This window comes from Artemia sp. Qi Xiang Cuo, chromosome 2 (assembly GCF_049724085.1).
Source record: "Artemia sp. Qi Xiang Cuo chromosome 2, ASM4972408v1, whole genome shotgun sequence".
Taxonomy (NCBI): domain Eukaryota; kingdom Metazoa; phylum Arthropoda; class Branchiopoda; order Anostraca; family Artemiidae; genus Artemia; species Artemia sp. Qi Xiang Cuo.
In genome coordinates, this window is record NC_142795.1 from 50595048 (window position 1) to 50617853 (window position 22806).

General features: G+C 37.4%; 1 protein-coding gene across 1 annotated transcript in view; it reads right to left on the reverse strand.

The window, feature by feature from the left end:
* Window positions 1–22806, reverse strand: part of LOC148955342 (uncharacterized) — a 74679-nt gene that overhangs the window by 30512 nt on the left and 21361 nt on the right. Inside the window, exons 3-6 of the mRNA XM_089101634.1 lie at window positions 17142–17275; window positions 15584–15713; window positions 13560–13718; window positions 10947–11163 (exon numbers count right to left, since the gene is read on the reverse strand). Of these exons, the coding sequence (XP_088957760.1) occupies window positions 10947–11163; window positions 13560–13718; window positions 15584–15713; window positions 17142–17275 (640 nt within the window). The remainder of the gene's footprint in view (window positions 1–10946; window positions 11164–13559; window positions 13719–15583; window positions 15714–17141; window positions 17276–22806) is intronic.

The window sequence follows — 22806 nt, forward strand, 5'->3', positions numbered from 1 at the left end:
CCATGATTTATACGAGATATGATTTATTTTTATTCTTTTTCTACTGTTTATACCGTAGAAAAAGAATAAAAAAACTAAAATAACTCTACAAAAGAGAAAACAATTAACAAGCACTATATAAGGCCATCATCACATTAGCGCTACAAATGGGAGGATATTAGGGGGTCGGGTTTAATCCTAAAGGGTGGGCGGGCGGGGCTGGCTGTGCACAACCTTCCCGTTAGTGGCCCTGTTTTCACTAATCTTAGTGCACAACTAAAAAACAATAAAACATCGAAACCTTATTGCTTTTATGACCTTTAGTTTTCTATTGTCTAAAACTTAGTACATAAGAAAATTAATTTAAAAACTGAATTTATTATTAATTTACATTAATATCTATGGTATTTTTGTTTGCATTGATTGTTTATTTAATGATGGTTTGATTGTTTATATGCCCCCAGGACATAACTTGCAACACCTATCCCCGGGCCCTGGTGGGCTATGTCGACAGCGGAGTTTTTGTTATCAGAACTATTTTAATAAAATATCTACATCAAAATTTTTATCTGATGCATTTAGGGCGAGAAGGAGGGAGAGTGGCTAGTTGCCCTTCAATCTCTTTTGACTCTTAAAATGTGAACAAGAACTTTTAATTTTCAATCAAATGAGCCCTCTCTAAAGTTTATACGAGCAACCCTTACATAAGAAATAATATGAAGGATTCGGAGAATCCTTAAATTAAAACCCTTGCCCTGAGGGTTTTGGGGGAGTTGTAATCCTCAAAGACCTAATTTCCAGAACTTAAAAACTACGTTTAATAAAATGGCTGTCTTAAAATTTTGATTGGATGTGTTTGGGGAAAAGGTGGGCGTGAGAGGGGGGTTAGTTGCCCTCAAATCACTGTCGACTATTACTAAAGGTATTAGCCCTCGGAATTTCCAATCGAATGAGCCTGTTTTGAAGTTTCTACGACACCGCCTACTATACAAACCTTATATGTCCCCAGGGTATAACTTAAAACCCTTGCCTTGAGGTTTGTGGGGGGTGTCCTCCTCAATAACATATTTTCTATCTGAAAATCAACTTCGCTGAACAAAATGGCTATCTCAAAATTTTGATTGGATGTGTTTGGGGGAATGATGGGCGAATGGGGGGGGGCTAGTTGCCCACCAATCACTTTCGACTATTAAAAAGGGCACTAGCCCTTCGAATTTCCAATTGAATGAGCCTTTTCTGAAGTTTTACGACAACACCCTCTATAAAAACCTTATATGCCCCCAGGGCATAACTTAAAACCCTTGTCCAAAGGGTTGTGGGGGATTGTCCTCCTCAAAAACATATTTTCTATCTGGAAATCAACTACGCTGAACGAAACGGCTATCTAAAAAATTTTGATTGAATGTGTTTGGGGGAAGCATGGGCGTGGGAGGGGGGCTAGGGGCACACCATAAACTTTTTACTATTAGTACGGTCCATATACCATTGAATTTCTAATAGAATGAGCCTTTTTTGAAGTTTCTGCGACAGAACCTTCTATAAAAAACCTTATGTACCCCCAGGGCATAACTTAAAACCCTTGCCCTGAGGCTTGTGGGGGATAGTCCACCTCAAAAACATATTTACTATAAGGAAATCAACTACGCTGAACAAAATGGCTATCTCAAAATTTTGATTGAATGGGTTTGGGGGAATGATGAGCGTGGGGAGGGGGGCTAGTTGCCCTCCAATCCCTTTCGACTATTAAAAAGGGCACTATCCCTTTGAATTTCCAATCGAATGGCCCTGTTTTGAAGTTTCTATGACAACGCCTTCTATAAAAACCTTATATGCCCCCAGGGTATATCATATAACCCTTGCCCTGAGGGTTGTGGGGGTGTCCTCCTCAAAAAATATTTTCTATCTGGAAATCAACTACGCTGAACAAAATGGCTATCTCAAATTTTGATTGGATGTGTTTGGGAGAATGATGGGCATGGGGGGGGGGGGCTAGTTGCCCTCTAATCACTTTCGACTATTAAAAAGAGCAATAGCCCTTTGAATTTCCAATTGAATGAGCCTGTTTTAAAGTTTCTACGACAACACCTTCTATAAAAACCTTATATGCCCCCAGGGCATAACTGAGGGTTGTGGGGGAGTTTCCTCCTCTAAAATATATTTTGTATCTAGAAATCATCTACGCTGAACAAAATGGCCCAATTAACATCACTTTCGACTATTAAAAAGGGCACTAGCCCTTTGATTTTCTAATCGAATGAGCCTTTTTTGAAGTTTCTACGACAACATCTTCTATAAAAACCTTATGAGCCCCCAGGGCATAACTTAAAACCCTTGCCCTGAGGGTTTTGGGGGATTGTCCTCCTCAAAAACTTATTTTCTATCTGGAAATCAACTACGCTGAACAAAATGGCTATCTCAAAATTTTGACTGGATGTGTTTTGGGGAATGATGGGCGTGGGGGGGGGGCTAGTTGCCCTCAAATAACTTTTGACTATTAAAAAAGGCACTATCCCTTTGAATTTCCAATCGAATGAGCCTTTTTTGAAGTTTCTACGACAACGCCTTCTATAAAAACCTTATATGCACCCAGGGTATAACTTATAACCCTTGCCTTGAGGCTTGTGGGGGAGTGTCCTCCTCAAAAAATATTTTCTATCTGGAAATCAACTACGCTGAACAAAATGGCTATCTCAAATTTTGATTGGATGTGTTTGGTTGAATGATGGGCGTGGGGGAGGGGAGCTAGTTACCCTCTAATCACTTTCGACTATTAAAAAGAGTAATAGCCCTTTGAATTTCCAATTGAATGAGCCTGTTTTGAAGTTTCTACGACAACGTCTTCTATAAAAACCTTATATGCCCCCAGGGCATAACTGAGGGTTGTGGGGGAGTTTCCTCCTCTAAAATATATTTTGTATCTAGAAATCATCTACGCTGAACAAAATGGCCCAAATAAAATCATTTTCGACTCTGAAAAATGTCATTAGCCCTATGTACTTCCAATCAGAAGAGCCTTTCCTGTAACCCCTATAGCAACGCCTTCTACTATAACCTTTATGCCCCCAGAGCTTAACTTAAAACAATTGTTAAAAGGGTTGTGGGGGAGTGTCCTCCCCTCGAACATGCTTCCTAACAGAAAACAAAATACGCTAAACAAAATGGCTATCTAAAAATTTTTATTGGATGTGTTTGGGGGAATGATGTGCGGGGGGGGGGGGGGGGCTAGTTGCCCTCCAATCACTTTTGACTATTAAAAAGGGCACTATCCCTTTGAATTTCCAATCGAATGAGCCTTTTTTGAAGTTTCTACGACAACGCCTTCTATAAAACTAAATGTGCCCCCAGGGCATAACTTAAAACCCTTGCCCTGAGGGTTGTGGGGGAGTTTCCTTCTCAGAAACATATTTTCTATTTGAAATTCAACTACGCTGAACAAAACGATTCTCTCAAAATTCTTATTGGATGTGTTTTGGGAAATGATGGGCGTGGGGGGGGGGGCTAGTTGCCATCCGATCACTTTCGATTATTAAAAAGGGCACTATCCCTTTGAATTTCCAATCGAATGAGCCTTTTTTTAAGTTTCTATGACACCTCATTCTATAAAAAACTTATATGCCCCCAGGGCATAACTTAAAACCCTTGCCCTGATGGTTGTGGGGGAGTGTCCTCCTCAAAAACATATTTTATATCTGGAAATCAACTACGCTGAACAAAATGGCTATCTCAAAATTTTGATTGGATGTGTTTGGGGAAATGATGGGCGTGGGGGGGGGGAGCTAGTTGCACTCCAATCACTTTCGACCATTAAAAAGGGCACTAGCCCTTTAATTTCCAATCGAATGAGCCTTTTCTGAAGTTTTTACGACAACACCTTCTATAAAAACCTTATATGCCCCCAGGGCATAACTTAAAACCCTTGTCCAAAGGGTTGTGGGGGATTTTCCTCCTCAAAAACCTATTTTCTATCTGGAAATCAACTACAATGAACAAAACGGCTATCTCAAAAATTTTGATTGAATGTGTTTGAAGGAAGCATGGGCGTGGGGGGGGGGGGGGCAAATGGCCCTCCAATTACTTTCGACTATTAAAAAGGGCACTAGCCCTTTGAATCTCTAATCAAATGAGCCTTTTTTTAGGTTTATACGACAATGCCTTCTGTAAAAAACCTTATATGCCCCCAGGGCATAACTTAAAACCCTTGCCTTGAGGCTTGTGGGGGATAGTCCTCCTCAAAAAATATTTACTATCTGGAAATCAACTACGCTGAACAAAATGGCTATCTCGAAATTTTGATTGGATATGATTGGGGGAACTATAAGCGAGGGAGGGGGGGCTATTGTCCCTCCATTCACTTTCGACTACTAAAAAGGACACTAGCCCTTTGAATTTTTAATTAAATTAGCCTGTCTTGAAGTTTCTATGACAACGTCTTCTATAAAAACCTTATATGCCCCCAGGGCATAATTTAAAACCCTTGCCCTGAAGGTTGTGGGGGAGTGTCCTCCTCGAAATATATTTTCTATCTGGATATCAACTACGCTGAACAAAATGGCTATCTCAAATTTTGATTGGATGTGTTTGGGAGAATGATGGGCATGGAGGGGGGGGGGGGAAGCTAGATGCCCTCCAATCACTTTCGACTATTAAAAAGGGCAATAGCCCTTTTAATTTCCAATTTAATGAGCCTGTTTTGAAGTTTCTACGACAACGTCTTCTATAAAAACCTTTTATGCCCCCATGACATAACTGAGGGTTGTGGGGGAGTTTCCTCCTCAAAAATATATTTTCTATCTAGAAATCATCTACGCTGAACAAAATGGCCCAAATAAAATGACTGTCGAATATTAAGAAAATCGCTAGCCCTTTGAATTTACATTCGGATAAACCTTTTTTGTAGTCTCTTCTGCAACGTATTCTACAAAAACCTTTATGCCCCCAGGGCTTAACTAGAAATACTTGCTCGAAGGGCTAACGGGAAGTTTTATCCTCAAAAACTTATTTTCTATCTGGACATCAACTATGCTGAACGAAATGGCTATATAAAAATTTTGATTGGATGTGTTTGGAGGAATGATGAGCGTGGGGGGGGGGGGGCTAGTTGCCCTCCAATCACTTTCGACTATTAAAAAGGGCACTATTCCCTTGAATTTCCAATCGCTTGAGCCTTTTTGAAGTTTCTACGACGACGCCTTCTATAAAAGACTTATAACCCCCCAGAGCATAACATCCAACCCTTGCCCTGAGGGCTTTGGGGGATTGTTCTCCTCAAAAACATATTTTCTATCTGGAAAGCAAATACGCTGAACAAAATAGCTATCTAAAAATTTTTATTGGATGTGTTTGGGGAAATGATGGGGGTGGGGGGGGGGCTAGTTGCCCTCCAATCACTTTTGAATATTGAAAAGGGCACTAGCCCTTTGAATTTACAATCAAATGAGCCTTTTTTGAAATTTCTAAGACAACGCCTTCTATAAAAACCTTATATGCCCCCAGGGCATAGCTTAAAACCCTTGCCCTGAGGGTTGTGGGGGAGTGTCCTCCTCAAAAACATATTTTCCATCCGGAAATCAACTACGCTGAACAAAATGGCTACCTCAAAATTTTGATTGGATGTGTTTGGGGAAATGATGGGCGTGGGGGGGGGGGAGTTAGTTGCACTCCAATCACTTTCGACTATTAAAAAGGGCACTAACCCTTTAATTCCCAATCGATTGAGCCTGTTTTGAAGTTTCTACGACAACGCCTTCTATAAAAACCTTATATGACCCCAGGGCATAACTTAAAACCCTTGCCCAAAGGGTTGTGGGGGAGTGTCCTCCTCAAAAATATATTTTGTATTTGGAAATCAACTATGCTGAACATAATGGCTATCACAAAATTTTGATTGGATGTGTTTGGGGGAATAATGGGCGTGGGGGGGGGAGGGGGCTAGTTACCCTCAGATCACTGTTAATTAATGACAAGAGCACAGGCCCTTTAAGTTACTATTGATGGAACCGTTGTGGAAATTTCTACAAAAACACCTTCTATGTAAACTTTATATTACCCCATGAAGGAACTTAAAAACCGCTTCCCAAGATTTGTGGGGGAGTTTCCTACTCAAAAACATATTTTCTATCTGGAAATCAACTACACTGAACAAAATGGCTATCTTAAAATTTTGATTGGATGTGTTTGGGGGAATGCTGGGCGGGGGGGGGGCGGGTGAGTTGCCCTCCAATCACTTTCGACGATTAAAAAGGGCACTAGAACTCTTGAGTTTCGATCAAATGATTCCCTTTTGAAGCTTCTACGACGACCCCTTCCATGTGAAGTGCCTCTGGGAAAAAAAAACAAATAATAAATAATAAAAAGGGCACTATCCCTTTGAATTTCCAATCGAATGAGCCTTTTGTAGTATCTACGGCAAAACTTTCTATAAAAACCTCATATGCCCCTAGCACAGAACTTACTACCGGTACCCTAGGAGTTGTGGGGAATTGTCCTCTTCAAAAATATAATATCTGCCTGGAAGTCATCTACGTTAAACGAAATGGCTATCTAAAAATTTTGGTTGGATGTGTTTGACGGAATGATGGGCGTGGGGGGGGGGGGCTAGTTGCACTCCAATCACTTTCGACTATTAAAAAGGGCACTAGCTCTTTAATTTCCAATCGATTGAGTATGTTTTGAAGTTTCTACGACAACACCTTCTATAAAAACCTTATATGCCCCCAGGGCATAACTTAAAGCCCTTGCCCAGAGGTATGTGGGGGAGTGTCCTCCTCAAAAATATATTTTCTATCTGGAAATCAACTACGCTGAACAAAATGGCTATCTCAAAATTTTGATTGGATGTGTTTGGGGGAATAATGGGCGTGGGGGGGCTAGTTGCACTCCAATCACTTTCGACTGTTAAAAAGGGCACTAGCCCTTTAATTTTCAATCGATTGAGCCTGTTTTGAAGTTTCTACGACAACGCCTTCTATGAAAACCTTATATGCCCCCAAGGCATAACTTAAAACCCTTGCCCTGAGGGTTGTGGGGGAGTGTTCTCCTCAAAAATATATTTTCTATCTGGAAATCAACTACGCTGAACAAAATGGCTATCTCAAAATTTTGATTGGATGTGTTTGGGGAATAATGGGCGGGGGGGGGGGGGGGGCTAGTTGCCCACCAATCACTTTCGAGTATTAAAAATGGCACTAGCTTTTCGGATTTCCAATCGAATGAGCCTTTTTTGAAGTTTCTACGACAACACTTTCTATAAAAACCTTATATGCCCCCAGGGCATAACTTAAAACCTTTGCCCAAAGGGTCGTGGGGGAGTGTCCTCCTCAAAAATATATTTTGTATCTGGAAATCAACTACGCTGAACAAAATGGCTATCTCAAAATTTTGATTGGATGCGTTTTGGGAAATGATGGGCGTGGGGGGGGGGGGGGGGGCGCTAGTTACACTCCAATCACTTTCGACTATTAAAAAGGGCACTAGCCCGTTAATTTCCAATCAATTGAGCCTGTTTTGAAGTTTCTACGACAAAGCCTTCTATAAAAACCTTATATGCCCCCAGGGCCTAACTTAAAACCCTTGCCTTGAGGGTTGTGGGGGAGTGTTCTCCTCAAAAATATATTTTCTATCTGGAAATCAACTACGCTGACTAAAATGGCTATCTCAAAATTTTGATTGGATGTGTTTGGGGGAATGGTGGGCGTGGGGGGGGGGGAGCGGGGCTAGTTGCCCTCCAATCATTTTCGACTATTAAAAGGGAACTAGAACTCTCGATTTCCAATCGAATGAGCCCCCTTTGAAGTTTCTACGACGACCCTTTCCATATGAAGTGCCTCTGGAAAAAAAAAAAAAAATAATAATAATAAAAAGGGCACTATCCCTTTGAATTTCCAATCGAATGAGCCTTTTGAAGTATCTACGACAACACCTTCTATAAAAACCTTATATGCCCCCAGGGCGTAGCTTAAAACCCTTGCCCTGACGGTTGTGGGGGATTGTCCTCCTCAAAAACATATTTTCTATGTGGAAATCAACTACGCTGAACAAAATTGCTATCTCAAAATTTTGATTTGATGTGTTTGAAGGAATGATGGGCGTGGGGGGGGGGGGGGGGTGGCTAGTTGCACTCCAATCACTTTCGACTATTAAAAAGCGCACTAGCCCTTTAATTTCCAATCGATTGAGTATGTTTTGAAGTTTCTACGACAACGCCTTCTATAAATTCATTATATACCCTAAGGGTATAAAAGACCACTGGTACTTCGAGGATTGTGGAGTGGGGGTTACATGCTCAAAAATACGTGTACTATCGTAAAATAAACAACTATGAACAAAATAATTATATCAAAGTTCTTACTGAATGTGATGTGGGGAATAATGGGCGTGGGGGGGGGGGGGCTATTTGCCTTCCAATCACTTCTGACAATTCAAAAGGGACAAAGCCCTTTAATTTCCAATCGAATGAGCCTTTTTTGAAGTTTCTACGACAACGCCTTCTATAAAAACCTTATATGCCCCCAAGGCATAACTTAAAACCCTTGCCCTGAGGGTTGAGGGGGAGTGTCCTCCTCAAAAATATATTTTCTATGTGGAAATCAAATCAACTATGCTGAAAAAAAAGAGTATTTCAAAATTTTGATTGGGTGAATTCGTGGGAATAATGGGCGTGGGGGGGGGGGGGCTATTTGCCCACCAAAAAAATACTAAAAAAAAAAATGGCACAAGTTTTTCGAATTTCCACTCGAATGAGCCTTTTTTGAGGTTTCTACGACAACGCTTTCTATACAAACCTTATATGCCCCCAAGGTATAACTTAAAACCCTTGCCCTGAGGGTTGTGGGGGAGTGTCCTTCTCAAAAATGTATTTTCTATCTGAAAATCAACTACGCAGGACAAAATGGCTATCTCAAAATTTTTATTGGATGTGTTTGGGGAAATGATGGGCGTGGGTTGGGGGGGGGGAGGGGGGCTAGTTACACTCCAATCATTTTCAACTATTAAAAAGGGCACTAGAACTCTCGATTTGCAATCGAATGAGCCCTCTTTGTAGTTTCTACGACAACCCCTTCCATATGAAGTGCCTCTGGAAAAAAAAAAAAAAATAATAAATAATAAATAATAAAACATTGGAGCCGTATGGCCTTTACTATAGGCAACGCTACAGCGTTGCCTCTGATAAGGATGAATGAATTTTAACAATTTTTTTTTTGTAAAAATATTCGTTTATGGTATACCCCGTCTTAAAATTTCGAGAGGTTAACAATTTCTTTGCTGTGGTATGCATAACAAAAAGTTGGAAAATGAACTTTGCTCACATAGGAACAAAGTAATGATTCGTTCCAAAGCAAGCCAGAGGCATAAACTGAACCCGTGGTGCATCCGTCTTCTCAGCCCCTCCCAATCCGATTTCTCGGCAGAAAGATATGCACCTTTTTAAACAAGAATTATGCACTGATATTCAAACTTTGGATTTTAGAGCCAAAGCGAAACAGAGGTTTTCAGAGTTTCATGTTCAGGCTTTTTCTTCTATCACAAAGGGTAGCTTGTAAGCAAGAATCGTAAAACTTGTCTATCTTCAGGTCCGAGGAGTTGCACAAGTACGCTAATTGATCTTCATGCAAGACAACTATTATAACTATAAACGTAATGCGATGACATGATTTCACAATAAGTAGTAAAATTATTATGAGGTAATCACTGGATGATAAACAGAATCAAAATCAAATACATAGCAAACAATTAATAGGTTTCCTCTTTAAGGCAAAGTAACAAAACTTTAGATGGTACCAGCTGGGATTTTAGAAACAGTACGATAGATTCAGTAAGGCTTTAAGTATTGATGCAAATTGATAAAACATTAACTTGGATTCATGGGGAATTTTAAACTAATAACACTGATCGGTAGTCAGGAAATAGAGAAGAAAGTTGTTTATAAGAATACAACGTAATTTGGATCCAACTTTAAGGATCGTGTCAACATTTTTTTTCCGAAGAAAAATTATTCTTCAGGCATATAAATTTTAAAGTTTTGAGGGGTTAGCAACTACGGCATTTAATATATGACGAAGAAACAAAATCAAAATGTTGCTCCCACATTCAGTTTCGTCAACAAAGCCAATCAAGGGTTGATACAAATCTTAGATCTTGTTTATATTTGTTTTGAGTTTGACTTCATATATGACTTTATTTCTTCTCGCTTTAGATTTTAATATCACTTTTTACTTTTTTTAAAACTTTTTTTTTTGAAAAACGCTTTTTTGAACTAACGCATAGCATGCTGGTCCCTGTAGTAAATTGGGGACTTTTGTGTTGGACCCAATTGCAATGAATAAAACAACCTCTTAGACGATTTCTGGGATGTGGTCAAGATAGGTGCTTTGAACAGGAAGGGGAGGGGAGTGGGAACGGAGGAATAGCTCACCAGTATCTGCTTCGCATGGCCGAGTTCTGCAATGAGTTGTTAACAATATTATCAGTTTGGTAGCTGCATATGAAAGCCTGTACATTTTCTTTGCTACTCCAGTGCTTTAGCACGGATTGGATTATTTATATTTAATTAATAGATCTACCCCTTCCTCTAAGTTGGGTATTTTCTTTCTATTGAACAAATCAATATCTCAGGTAATACCCTGTTTCGAAATGGTTTCATAATTTTTTTTTAACTTTTCATACTGAATTAAAAACAAGGAAAATGACTGATTTTCTTGGAGACGTGGACAATGAACAAAAAAGAGCAGAAAAATAAGAATAAAAACTAATAAAATGAAAATTGCTTGAAATTGGGAAAAATTCATAAAAACCAGAATATTCCGGGTGTGGCGAGTTTTACTAACAATACTAACATGCTAACTTTTATCCTATTATATACTAGCCTCATCAGTGTACAATCCCCAACGACTGTTTTGGGGAGATCAACAGAGCGAGATATTCTTATTTTCTAATTAGGAAAAAAATAAAAGTTGTAAAATAAATAAGACCTTGTAGGTTGCTGATATTGCTGAGGACCAGAAGACTGATAATCTTGGTACATCATTGCTAATTGTTGCCTAGAAACCGGGATAGGAGAATCTGGAACGCCACTGTACCCGTATGATCCAGCCTGACTCTGAGGAATCGATCGAGCGATGTTTTCACCTGGCTGTTGAGATTGAGAAATCGACTGTGCTCCTGTTTCTGGAGAAGCGTTTCGCTGGTCTTGACATAATAAAACAAATGAAATTATAAGTAAATAAGAAATTGATCAGAATATTAACGATATTAAAGAAAATTTCATACTAAAAATAATCTTAAATTATAAATTGTCTAATACAAGCTGCCTGAAATAATTAGAATTCGTTTAGTTACAGCAAAGCTAATATAACGTACTCGCAAGCTTATTGAATTTCATTTCGGACTATTTATATTTACAACATAGAAACATTAGAAAAAACTGAGCAATTGGTTTTTATAGTTTGTATATTTTTCTGTTCAAAAAAATCACTGGCTACTTTTGTTCAGTATTCGAATTGCATTGTTTTGAACGGTTTTGCTGATCATAATAATCAGATGTGAGTAACTGGTAGTTAAAAGTTTGACGTCAATATCAGATTTCCAAAAAAAATAATGAGCTAATTAAGTTTAACATAAAATTACCAAAATAAGAAATTTCACAAATTTATGAATTTTCCTTTCTTCGCTGCATTATCATAAATGCTTCATCTTGTGTGATTTTTAAATTTGTTTTGAGAAAAAAAACTCAGCAATTAGCAAATTTTGAATTTTACCAACTACAAAATCAAATTGGACAGTTTGGTCTTTCAACTACATCTTGGTTTGGTATTATTTATGATTTAAGACAACTATTTAGTGGGTTTATAACAGTTAAGAGGATTCTTGGTCTGCCATTATACAGAAGGACTTTGATGGCATAATAAAAGCAAATCATACGATTCAATGCTAAATCAGAAATAATATACTACTACTATTACAAACAGCTCACTGCAGCATCAAGCTACCTCAGGTTAACCCAGCTACACAGGCTCCTCTTCCATCCAAATCTATTAAAAGCCTCCCTCTTTATACCCTCCCAACCCATTCGGGGATGAACTGCTTTTCGTTTGGCCCTAGATGGTTAGCCGACAAGGAGAATCTTGGCAATCTGTCATCTTTCTTCCGCAGAACGTCTCTTAGCCATCTGACCCTTTTCTAATTATAGCCCTCGAAAGAGGGATTGAACCACATTTTTCGTACAGATTACTGTTTGAGATACAATAAGCCAGTCGGGTACCCAAAACAATCTGGAGGCAATTACTCTGGAAAACATCTAATAAATCCTTCTCTGTCTTTTGGAGTGCCCACGCTTCCGCACCATACTTGACCACTGTCATCACTGTACCTTCCAATATTCTAACCCTGGTTCACATACTTATCTTCCAATCTTTTTTCACCTGTGAAAAAGCATCCTCAGCCTTGGCCATTCTACTTTTAAATTAGGAATGGAGGATAATATTGGATGACATCTAAACATTAACAAATCAATTTTTGTGAAGAAAGGATACAGAATACACTTTGAATTACAAAGCTCGAGAAATAAGGGTTTTCTTCAGTGTGACTTCCTCTCATGCAATAATGATACTTCCAGTTCCAAAATTTTGTATAGAGGCAAGGCCGTACCCAGGGGGAGGGGGTGAGTTAGGGGGGTTTGAACCCCACCCCTGAAATGTTTTTTGAATCGTAAAAACGTTAAAAAAACGAATATAAACAAATTTTGTATGCTTTTTTTTAGTTTTTTTTTGTGTATCCCCCCCCCCTGAAAAAAAATCTTTGAGTAAAACCCCCTCCGAAAAAAAAAAATCCTGGGTGCGGCCTTGTATAGAGGATATATGAACTACCAATTAGTCCTTTCACCCCCTTGACTCCCCAAAAAGTATCTTCAGATAATCAGAAATCCCTCGTCTGTAACCAAGCCCCTGGAAATAAAGATGTCTTCCTGTTAATTAATAACCAGTACTCCCTATTCAAATTCTTAATTATATTGATGGGTTGTGGAACGGGTGCGGGTACTTGAGCTACCTGCGGGTACTTAGCCTATTATAAGTGGTGTTTTAAACGACCAAGCTTCTCTCAAAAGGTAATTTTATATCGAAACAATTAAGTATTAAATGCATATATTCACTTCCAGATGCCACATTGTTACGTGACAAAATCCCTCTTTGCCTAGTCATATTACAGATTTTGAAGAAGACACAAACCAAGTGCCATTTGTGTCCCACCTTTTTATTAAAATATTTCTCAGCTGCATGTCTTACTGGAAATCATTGAAGTCGGCCAAGACATCCGTGATTTTATCGAGTTAAAGAAAAATACTTAAGGAAGAAATTCACACCAACATCATTTCAAAAATATCGACGATAATACTTTCAAAATGCGATTTGTTCCACTGCCATATATGAAGCTTTTTCAATAGGAACTTCGAGTCATTTCGAAGTTCACAGGCAATGGATATAAGGGTCAAACTATAGAAAATACTCAAAGTAGTTGTGTACCGAATCCTAAAAAAAAACAAAAAAAAAACACTTAAGTCTTAAATATTAGCGACAATGGACAATCACCTTCGTTGGCAGAATAAGAGGAAGGAGGTCCCAGATTTACCGATTCCGTTCGACTAGCTTTTGATGGAGGTCTATCGCTACCTTGGCTTAGGGTCTGAGTTTGAAGTGGGTCGAATTCTTTGGGAGTTGGCCCTGATTGTCGCTGCGTTACATGAGTATCTAAAAGAATTAAAAGTGAGTTAAAAAAAGAAGACACGAATTGTAAAGAAACTCTGGAACAAAAATAATAGATGCAGAATCGCAATATGGAATCAGCAAAGAGTGAAATGGCTTCTATGTATTTTTTTTTCTCAGGCCAATTCGCATAGAAGGGATGGTCATAGAAACTTTGTAGGATACGATCAGAGATTGAAAGTTATAGTGCCCTTTTTCAGTGTCAAAAGTGATCAGAGACTAACCCGCCCCTCCCGTGCACTATAGCTTTTTTTGATATCCAGCCCACTTTAATTCCCAAAGAAATTCAATAAAAATTTTGAGACAGCCATTTCGTTCGGAATAATCGGAAGAGCCAATAAATATGACTCTGGTGATGACATGACCCCGAAAGCCTCTGGAACAAGGGCCGTAAAATATACAAGTAGCAAATTTTCTCAAAATATACTTGTTTGATTTTGGGTTTGCAATTGACAATTGACTTGCAATTGACAAAAATTTCTGGCAAAAGTTAGGGGAGGGGGAGTTTTTCGGATAAGTTTTTTGGGGGGTGAGTTTCCCCGGGGCAATTTCTTACGGGATAAAAATTCAAAGGGTAAGTTTCCAAGTGGCAAGTTTTCCGGAAGAGCTTTTCTGTCGAAGTCCCGTGAATGTTAGGAGTTTGAAGATTAGCACATAAGTTGGTTCGTATGCATAAACGCAGGGACAGTCGAAGTATTCAGGCAATTATCGACTTTGGTTTTTATTTTGGACAACTGGGAAACGACCTCTTTGAACTTTCACTAGGGTAGGGTAGTGCATAAAGATGAAACATAAAACCAGACCGTTCATAAGATCCAGGTTTGCTCTTGGGGTCTTGGATGGGAGGCAGAACTTTCCGAAACACTTAAACGAACAACATTTCATTTAAATAAGCCATGGAACTTGTCGAAGTGATTATATCCTGTCAGTTTTTACCATTTTTGTCAGCCTGTTTTATATATTAAATTCCTATAAAAGATTCCTACCATGTTAACACCGCTGTCTCAAGCCAGAAGGATTTTCTAGAACACCGACAAACCGAAAGAACCTGCTTTCTTTGCAAACTGCAGGTATATTCAATGGCTGAATTCAGCAGTAGTAACTACAGTAGAATACATAAATATATCTGATACCAATTTAACTTTGATTACTATCACCAAGAATGGCCAGGGAATATCTCACCAAAACGTCTTCTGGATTGTCAAAATCCCCCTTTTCACCTATTTCCTGTTTGAAATGAGCCATAGTATACTGTATAATACCATCTTCCGTGATTTATAGAGGACTAAAACAGAAGCTGACTTTGAAAAATCTAATGAATAAAAGACAGGTTGAATAGTCACATATCCTTAATTAGTAGCAAATCATTTGTGTACTTTATCTTAAGAGCTGCGTTGAGATTTCTATGAACTTATACTTGAAAAATAATTTAAGATAATCTTAAGTGAAAGCCTGGCTTTCGTTTACGGCCCAGCAAAGGTGTCTATACAGTAATGCGCGTTCCTGTGTTCTCCATTTAAGAGTTTTGAGACCCATTATGTGTCGTGCATTTCTACTTGGCTCCTCCTTCACGCGTGCGTAATGACAGATTTATATACCTTTGCTGCGCTTTGATACACTATTAGAAAATCGATCAATCTTTCACTCCGCTAACTGGGTCCGTTTTTGGCGCTGTGATGTGCCCCATTTCTGAAACAAATGTGCATGACCGTATATTGCTGTGGCTTACCGATAACTTTTACTCTCTTCAAATAACCTTCTATTCAACCATCTTAAAAAGCGTAAAAGATCTGACGGCAATAATTCACTTTTATACAAATCAACATAAAATTGTTTCAATCAATACTTACTTTGGGGCATTTCTGAATCACCAACAGCAAGTCCAGCTTCCTTTTTCTCTGCAGGGGAAACACTAATGTTATCAAGCATAGAATTTACTTTGTCTCGCAGACCGGCTAATTCCTTCCTTAATAAATGAACCTAAAATTAAGTGTTAATGTATTCAAGTGTTCATTTGTCGTAACTACAAAACTGAAAACAATAAATCTACTTTTCTTCAAAGCAGGGGATATATTCACAAATTAAATCGTAATTTACAGCTTTAAGTACACACTTTAGGGAAGCTAAATATTTTATACAATACTTTGCTGTTAGCAATTTCTTGGTGTCGCATGTCTTCTAACCGCGCGTGTCCTTGCTCTTCATTTTCATTTTTGACACGCCGCCGCTTTTTTTCTAACCGTGTGTGACTTTGCTCTTCATTTTCATTTTTAACTCGCTCACTTTATCGGTGTCGTGTGTGTTCTAACCGCGTGTGTCTTTGCTTTTTATTTCCATTTTTGACACGCTCTAATTGTCGCTTTCGCTTATCTTCAAACCGCCCGGGTCTTTCCTCTTCATTTTAATTTTTGACACGTATTCGTATTTTGATTGCTCCAGGCAATTTAGCATGGGCTTTACTTTAGCTATCCGTATTAGTGCTATCGCAATTGATGGTTCAAGATGTCGAATTTCGCTTCTTATCACGTTTGATAGTTTAGGTGTTGTTCCAAAGAATCATCATTTCTATTAACTGCAACTGAAAATTTTCATTTTTTGGGCCTTCTAACAGACATTATAGAATATAAACAACTGTTGCGTTGGAAACTCAACGATCTTGTTTAGGCTATGCATAACATCATATAAGAAAATGTTTATATGATGTCATAAGAAATGCTTATACGATGTACTAACATAGTACATGACTTCATTTTCAAAAACCAAATTTAGGTCTTTAACGAATTTTCTCTGACTTCTGACTTATCTAAATCGATTCTTTTTTACGCGAGAATATCCCAAGATACCAATTTTCCCAAAATAATACGGAACCGTTTTCGAGAACATACATAAATATATACACAATTATTGCTCACTTATAAAGATAGTATATATATATATATATATATATATATATATATATATATATATATATATATATATATATATATATATATATATATATATATATATATATATATATATATATATATATATATATATATATATATATATATATATATATATATATATATATATATATATATATATATATATATATATATATATATATATATATATATATATATATATATATATATATATATATATATATATATATATATATATATATATATATATATATATAATATATATATATATATATATATATATATATATATATATATATATATATATATATATATATATAATATATATATATATATATATATATATATATATATATATATATATATATATATATATATATATATATATATATATATATATATATATATATATATATATATATATATATATATATATATATATATATATATATATATATAAATAAATATATAAAAGACTGACCTGATGAGAATCTAAGGATACTAAAGACGCAGTGGCATCCACTTTCTTGACAATAATTGTAAGACGAAGAATTCTACTACATTGAATGGCAAAAGCCAGATCAGAGCTATCAAAAATTGTTATCATGTCTCCATCTGAAACAAAGAACGCCAACAATGAACCATAAAAAATATCAGAGTGAAAAAAGTTTTTAATTAAGTTTTGAAAAAAAAAACTATAAATGGTGAATAATGAGTCCCAACTTAATTGAAGATAAAATGACAATGTTTCCATCACAAAGCTTAAACTACTGTCATACTTTTAGGAATTTGAAATGAATGAAAACACAAAAAAAGGAACGATTTCAGAGAGTAAAGCAGGAAAACCTCCAACAAACCTTAGTTTGTACCATTAAAAATTACAAAATTTAAGGCAATTACAATAATAAGCAAAAAAACACCCTGAGTAACCATAATCAGAGGCAACGCCGTAGCGTTGCCTATAGTAAAGGCCGTACGGCTCCAATGTTTTATTATTATTATTTTTTTTCCCAGAGGCACTTCATATGGAAGGGATCGTCTAGAAGCTTCAAAGGGGGCTCATTCAATTGGAAATCGAGAGTTCCAGTGCCCTTTTTAATAGTCGAAAATGTTTGGAGGGCAAATAGCCCCCCCCCCCCACGCCCATCATTCCCCCAAACACATCCAATCAAAATTTTCAGATTGCCATTTTGTTCAGCGTAGTTGATTACCAGATAGAAAGTATATTTTTGAGGAGGATACTCCCCCACAAACATCAGGGCAAGGGTTGTAAGTTTGGCCCTGGGGGTAAATAGGGTTTTTATAGATGGCGTTATCGTAAAAACTTCAAAACAGGCTAATTCGATTGGAAATTAAAGAGCTAGTGCCCTTTTTAATAGTCGAAAGTAATTGGAGTTTAACTAGCCCCCCCCCCACGCCCCTCATTTCCCCAAATACATTCAATTAAAATTTTGAGATAACCATTTTTTTCAGCATAGTTGATTTCCAGATAGAAAATATATTTTTGAGGAGGACACTCCCCCACAACCCTCAGGGCTAGGGTTTTAGGTTATGCCCTGGGGGCATATAAGGTTGTCATAGAAGGCGTTGTCGTATAAACTTAAAAACAGGCTCATTCAATTCGAAATTAAAGACCTAGTACCCTTTTTAATAGTCGAAAGTGATTGGAGTGCAACTACCCCCCCCACGCCCATCATTCCCCCAAAAACATGCAATCAAAATATTTAGATAGCCATTTTGTTCAGCGTAGTTGATTTCCAAATAGAAAATATATTTTTGAGGAGGAGACTCCCCTAGAACCTTCAGGGCAAGGGTTTTAAGATATGACCTGGGGAAATATGAGGTTTTTATACAAATTGTTTCTGTATACTCTTCAAAAAATGATCATTCGATTCAAAATCAATTAGCTGGTGCCCTTGGGACTATCTAACAGGGATAGGAATATCACTAGCCCCCCTCCCCCCAATGCCCATCATTTCCCCAAACACATCCAATCGTCTAGGACGTCTGCAAAACTTTTGGATAATATTTTTTCCAATTCACCTTTTAGATCGCCAAGAGTTCTTGTAAATGTAGAATCTGACCACTTTGGTGTTTTTGCAGATTTTGAGGTATCTATCCCTAAGCGAGAAACTCCTGAACGGAGTAAAAGAGCTGTAGTTTTTGATCGTAGTGTCCTATTGAAACTAAAAAATAATATGGTTCATATTGATTGGGTATCTCTGTTTGGAAATGAGAGTGATGTAAATACTAAATTTTCACTCTTTTATAGTAAGCTTCTAGAAATGGTTAAGAAAGTGGAAGCAGTGAGGAATTCGAAACGTCGAGAACATAATGGAAGGAAGCCATGGATGACGCATGACCTTATTCAAAAACTAAATGTAAGAGATAGACTGTTTAAGTCACAAGCTTTAAGACCGACGGATGAGAATAAAGAGCGATACCGTGCTTTTCGTAATTGTTTGAATAATCTCCTCCGTGAGGCTAAACAAAAATATTTTAAGGAAGTTCAAGGATGTTAAAGGTAACCCGTTGAAAACTTGGCAAATAATCCGTAATGTTATATGTCAGCGGTCTAATGTTTTACCAACTGAAGCGAATACTAATGAAGTTACAATTGCAGATGGTAATGGGATACGTAATGCGTTTTTGAATTATTATTGTTCAGTAGGCCTACAAATAGCCGAGATGATTTCCTCGTCTCCAGATGACCCACCCTTTGGATCTACTCTACCATCTCCTGCAAATGTATCGCTACATCTAAGGATGATTACATTAGATGAGTTAAGGGATATTATCTATAGTATGAAAAATAGTTCGTCCGGTAGTGACCTAGTCAGCCTAAAAATTCTAAAATGCATTTTCCCTTGTATATCTGGTGTTTTGACATCACTGATTAATGATTGCTTCCGTCAAGGAAGGTTTCCAGATTGTTTAAAAAAATGCAAGAGTGACACCGGTTTATAAAGGTGGTGATAGAAATGATTTGGGTAATTATCGCCCAATATCAGTCTTGCCAGTTATTTCTCGTCTTATTGAAAAATGTTTTAGTAATCGGTTGACCTATTTTTTAGAGAAGTTTAAATTGTTGAATAATAATCAGTTCGGTTTCAGAAAAGATATGAAGACAGAGGATGCTTTGAGATTTTTGACTAGTATAATTAGCATGGCTTTAGATGAAAGATTTAAGGTTGGTTCAGTGTTTTGAGACCTACAGAAGGCTTTTGATACAGTTGACCATGGCCTACTCCTGAAAAAATGAGAGGTCTAAGGGATCTGAGCTTAAGCTCTTGACTTTATACGGAGTTTCCTTAGTAACCGGTACCAGTTTGTAGAGATGACTTGTATACAATCAGGTGCCCGCCCAGTGACTAGCGGTGTCCCGCAGGGGTCAGTTCTTGGTCCGATTCTTTTTTTGTTGTATATTAATGATATGCCTAATTGTATCCCAAGTTGTTGTTTTAATGTTAGTGATATGGCCAAAAATCCCAGGAATGAGACGGTGTCATTATTTGCTGATGACACAGTTGCTGTTAGTACCGCGAAGACAGAAGAATTACTTCAGACATCGATGAAAGATGCTATTGATAGGTTATATTCCTGGTTGAGGGTAAATAGATTAAAGATTAATCTGGGTAAGACTAATTTTGTTATTTTTTGCCGTTCACCAGATTTTTATCCATGGTTTCAAGATATTGCAACACAGTATGGAGCTTTAAAGCAGGTGTGTTCTTATAAGTACCCGGGGGTTTATATTGATGATGTTTTATCATTCAAGCGCCATGTACATTATGTTTGTAAAACCGTGTCTCGTAACCTGGGTATAATGAGAAAACTTAAGAATTTTTTTCCTCCTTTCGTTATGCGCCTTCTTTATTATTCCCTTATCCATCCATATATATTGTATTGTAGTAGCGTTTGGCTTGGAACATTTCCTTCTATTGCTCGGCCAATACGAGTTCTACAAAACAACGCTGTTCGGCTGTTAGATGGCCTACAACCCCGCGATTCGGTACGAAACGTGTATGAGCGTGTGAAGATACTGCCAGCTTCCGGATTACGGGAGTTGTATATACTTCTATTCATTTTTAGGATTCAGAGGGGTATAAGCCTCCCGTGTTTTGATAGCTTGGCTAATCTGAGATCTTCTGTCCATGATTATGATACTAGGTCATCTGCAGAGATTAATATTCCACTGGTAGTTTCGGCCCAATCGATGTTTTCTTTGCTTCACAGGGGGATCAGAAATTGGAACCATCTTGATCAAAATATAAAAAATATAGGTGATATTTCTTCGTTTAAGATAGTAATTAAAGGGATGCTTTTTAGTAAGTATGATTTTTTTTTTTTTTTTTTTTTTTAATAATGATATTGGTAAATTTTTATGGCTCTTGGGGGTGATGATTATGAATACGATTGCAAATTTACTGAAAATGTTAAGTGTTAAGGTTTGTGGTGCTGTTTGGGGACTGTGATAAAGGTAGATTATTATTTTTTTGCTTTTTTTATTGTTTTGTTATGTTAGTGTATTTTTGCCACCCCCTTGGACAAGTTTTTACTTCTTGGGGTGGCGGCTAAACTTATGTTAAATTGTTTGTTTGTTTAGAATAAATCTCTCTCTCTAAAAAAAAAAAAAAAAAAAAAAAAAAAAAAAATTTCAGATAGCTATTTTGTTCAGCGTAGTTGATTTCCAGACAGAAAATATATTTTTTACGAGGCCAATCCCCCACAACCCTCAGGGCCAGGGGTTTAAGTTATGCGCTGGGGGCATATAAGGTTTTTATAGAAGGCGTTGTCGTAGAAACTTCAAAACAGGCTCATTCAATAGGAAATTAAAGGGCTAGTGCCCTTTTTAATAGTCGAAAGTGATTGGATTGTAACTAGCCCCCTCTCCCCCCCCCCACGCTCATCATTTCCCCAAACACATCCAATCAAAATTTTCATAGAGCCATTTTGATCAGCGCAGCTGATTTTCAAATATCAAACATGTTTTTTAGGAGGAAACTCCCCCAAAACCCTCGGGACGAGGCTTTTAAAATATACCCTGGGGGCATATAAGGTTTTTATAGAAGGCGTTGTCGTAGAAACTTCAAAACAGGCTCATTCAATTGGAAATTAAAGGGCTAGTGCCCTTTTAATAGCCGAAAGTGATTTGAGGGCAACTAACCCCCCTCTCATGCCCACCTTTTCCCCAAAAACACCCACTCAAAATTTTGAGGCAATCATTTTATTAAACGTAGTTTTAAGGTCTAGAAATTAGATCTTTCAGGATAAAAACTCTCCCACAGCCCTCAGGGCAAGTGTTGTAATTTAAGGATGCTCCGAATCCTTCCCATTATTTGTTATGGAAGGAATGCGCGTATAAACTTTGGAGAGGTCTCGTTTGACTGAAAATTGAAACTTTTTGTTCACTTTTTAAGAGTCACAAGAGATTGGAGGGTGACTAGCCCCCCCTCCTCCATCTCAAAATTTTTATTATATAAAAATTTTGAGATTGGCATTTTGTTAAAACAGTTCAAAGTTCTGATAAAAAAAAACTCCGGTGTTGACACAGCCCACCAGGGCCCAGGGGTTGTCGCTTTAAGTTACTCTCTGGGATATAACTTATTAAAGGGGGTTTATAACTTATGAGAAGGGGTTTTGTATGGGAAGAGCACATAAGAAATCTATTATAACTATCCAATTATAAGGTTAAAATACATACTCTGAGATAGATGTAAAATATCTTTGGCACACAAAATCCTATTAAGTTCAATTCCAAACAGTCGTGATCCCTTTGTGTCAGCAAGTGAAATGGTCTAAACCCCCTTATTGGAGCTATTTTTCAATCCATTCTTTGTTGTCAATCGCTGTCCACAAGTTATGCAAGCTGTCTGTTTCTCAAATATAAGGTTTTTATCAAAAAGGTAATCGTCTAGATTTTGAAAAAAACCTCATTCCATTTAAACTGAAAGCTCTAGATCCGTTTTCTAAAGTAAAAATTAATCGGACAATAAGCACCCCCCCATGCCATAAAAACTTGAATATTTTTGCAATCAAAAACGAACAAAAATTAATTAAAAAAAACTTCCCGAAAAATAAGTAGTAACTTCATGTCCATAAATACAACATGAGGTCCATGATATCCACAAAAGCTGCAGAGCTTG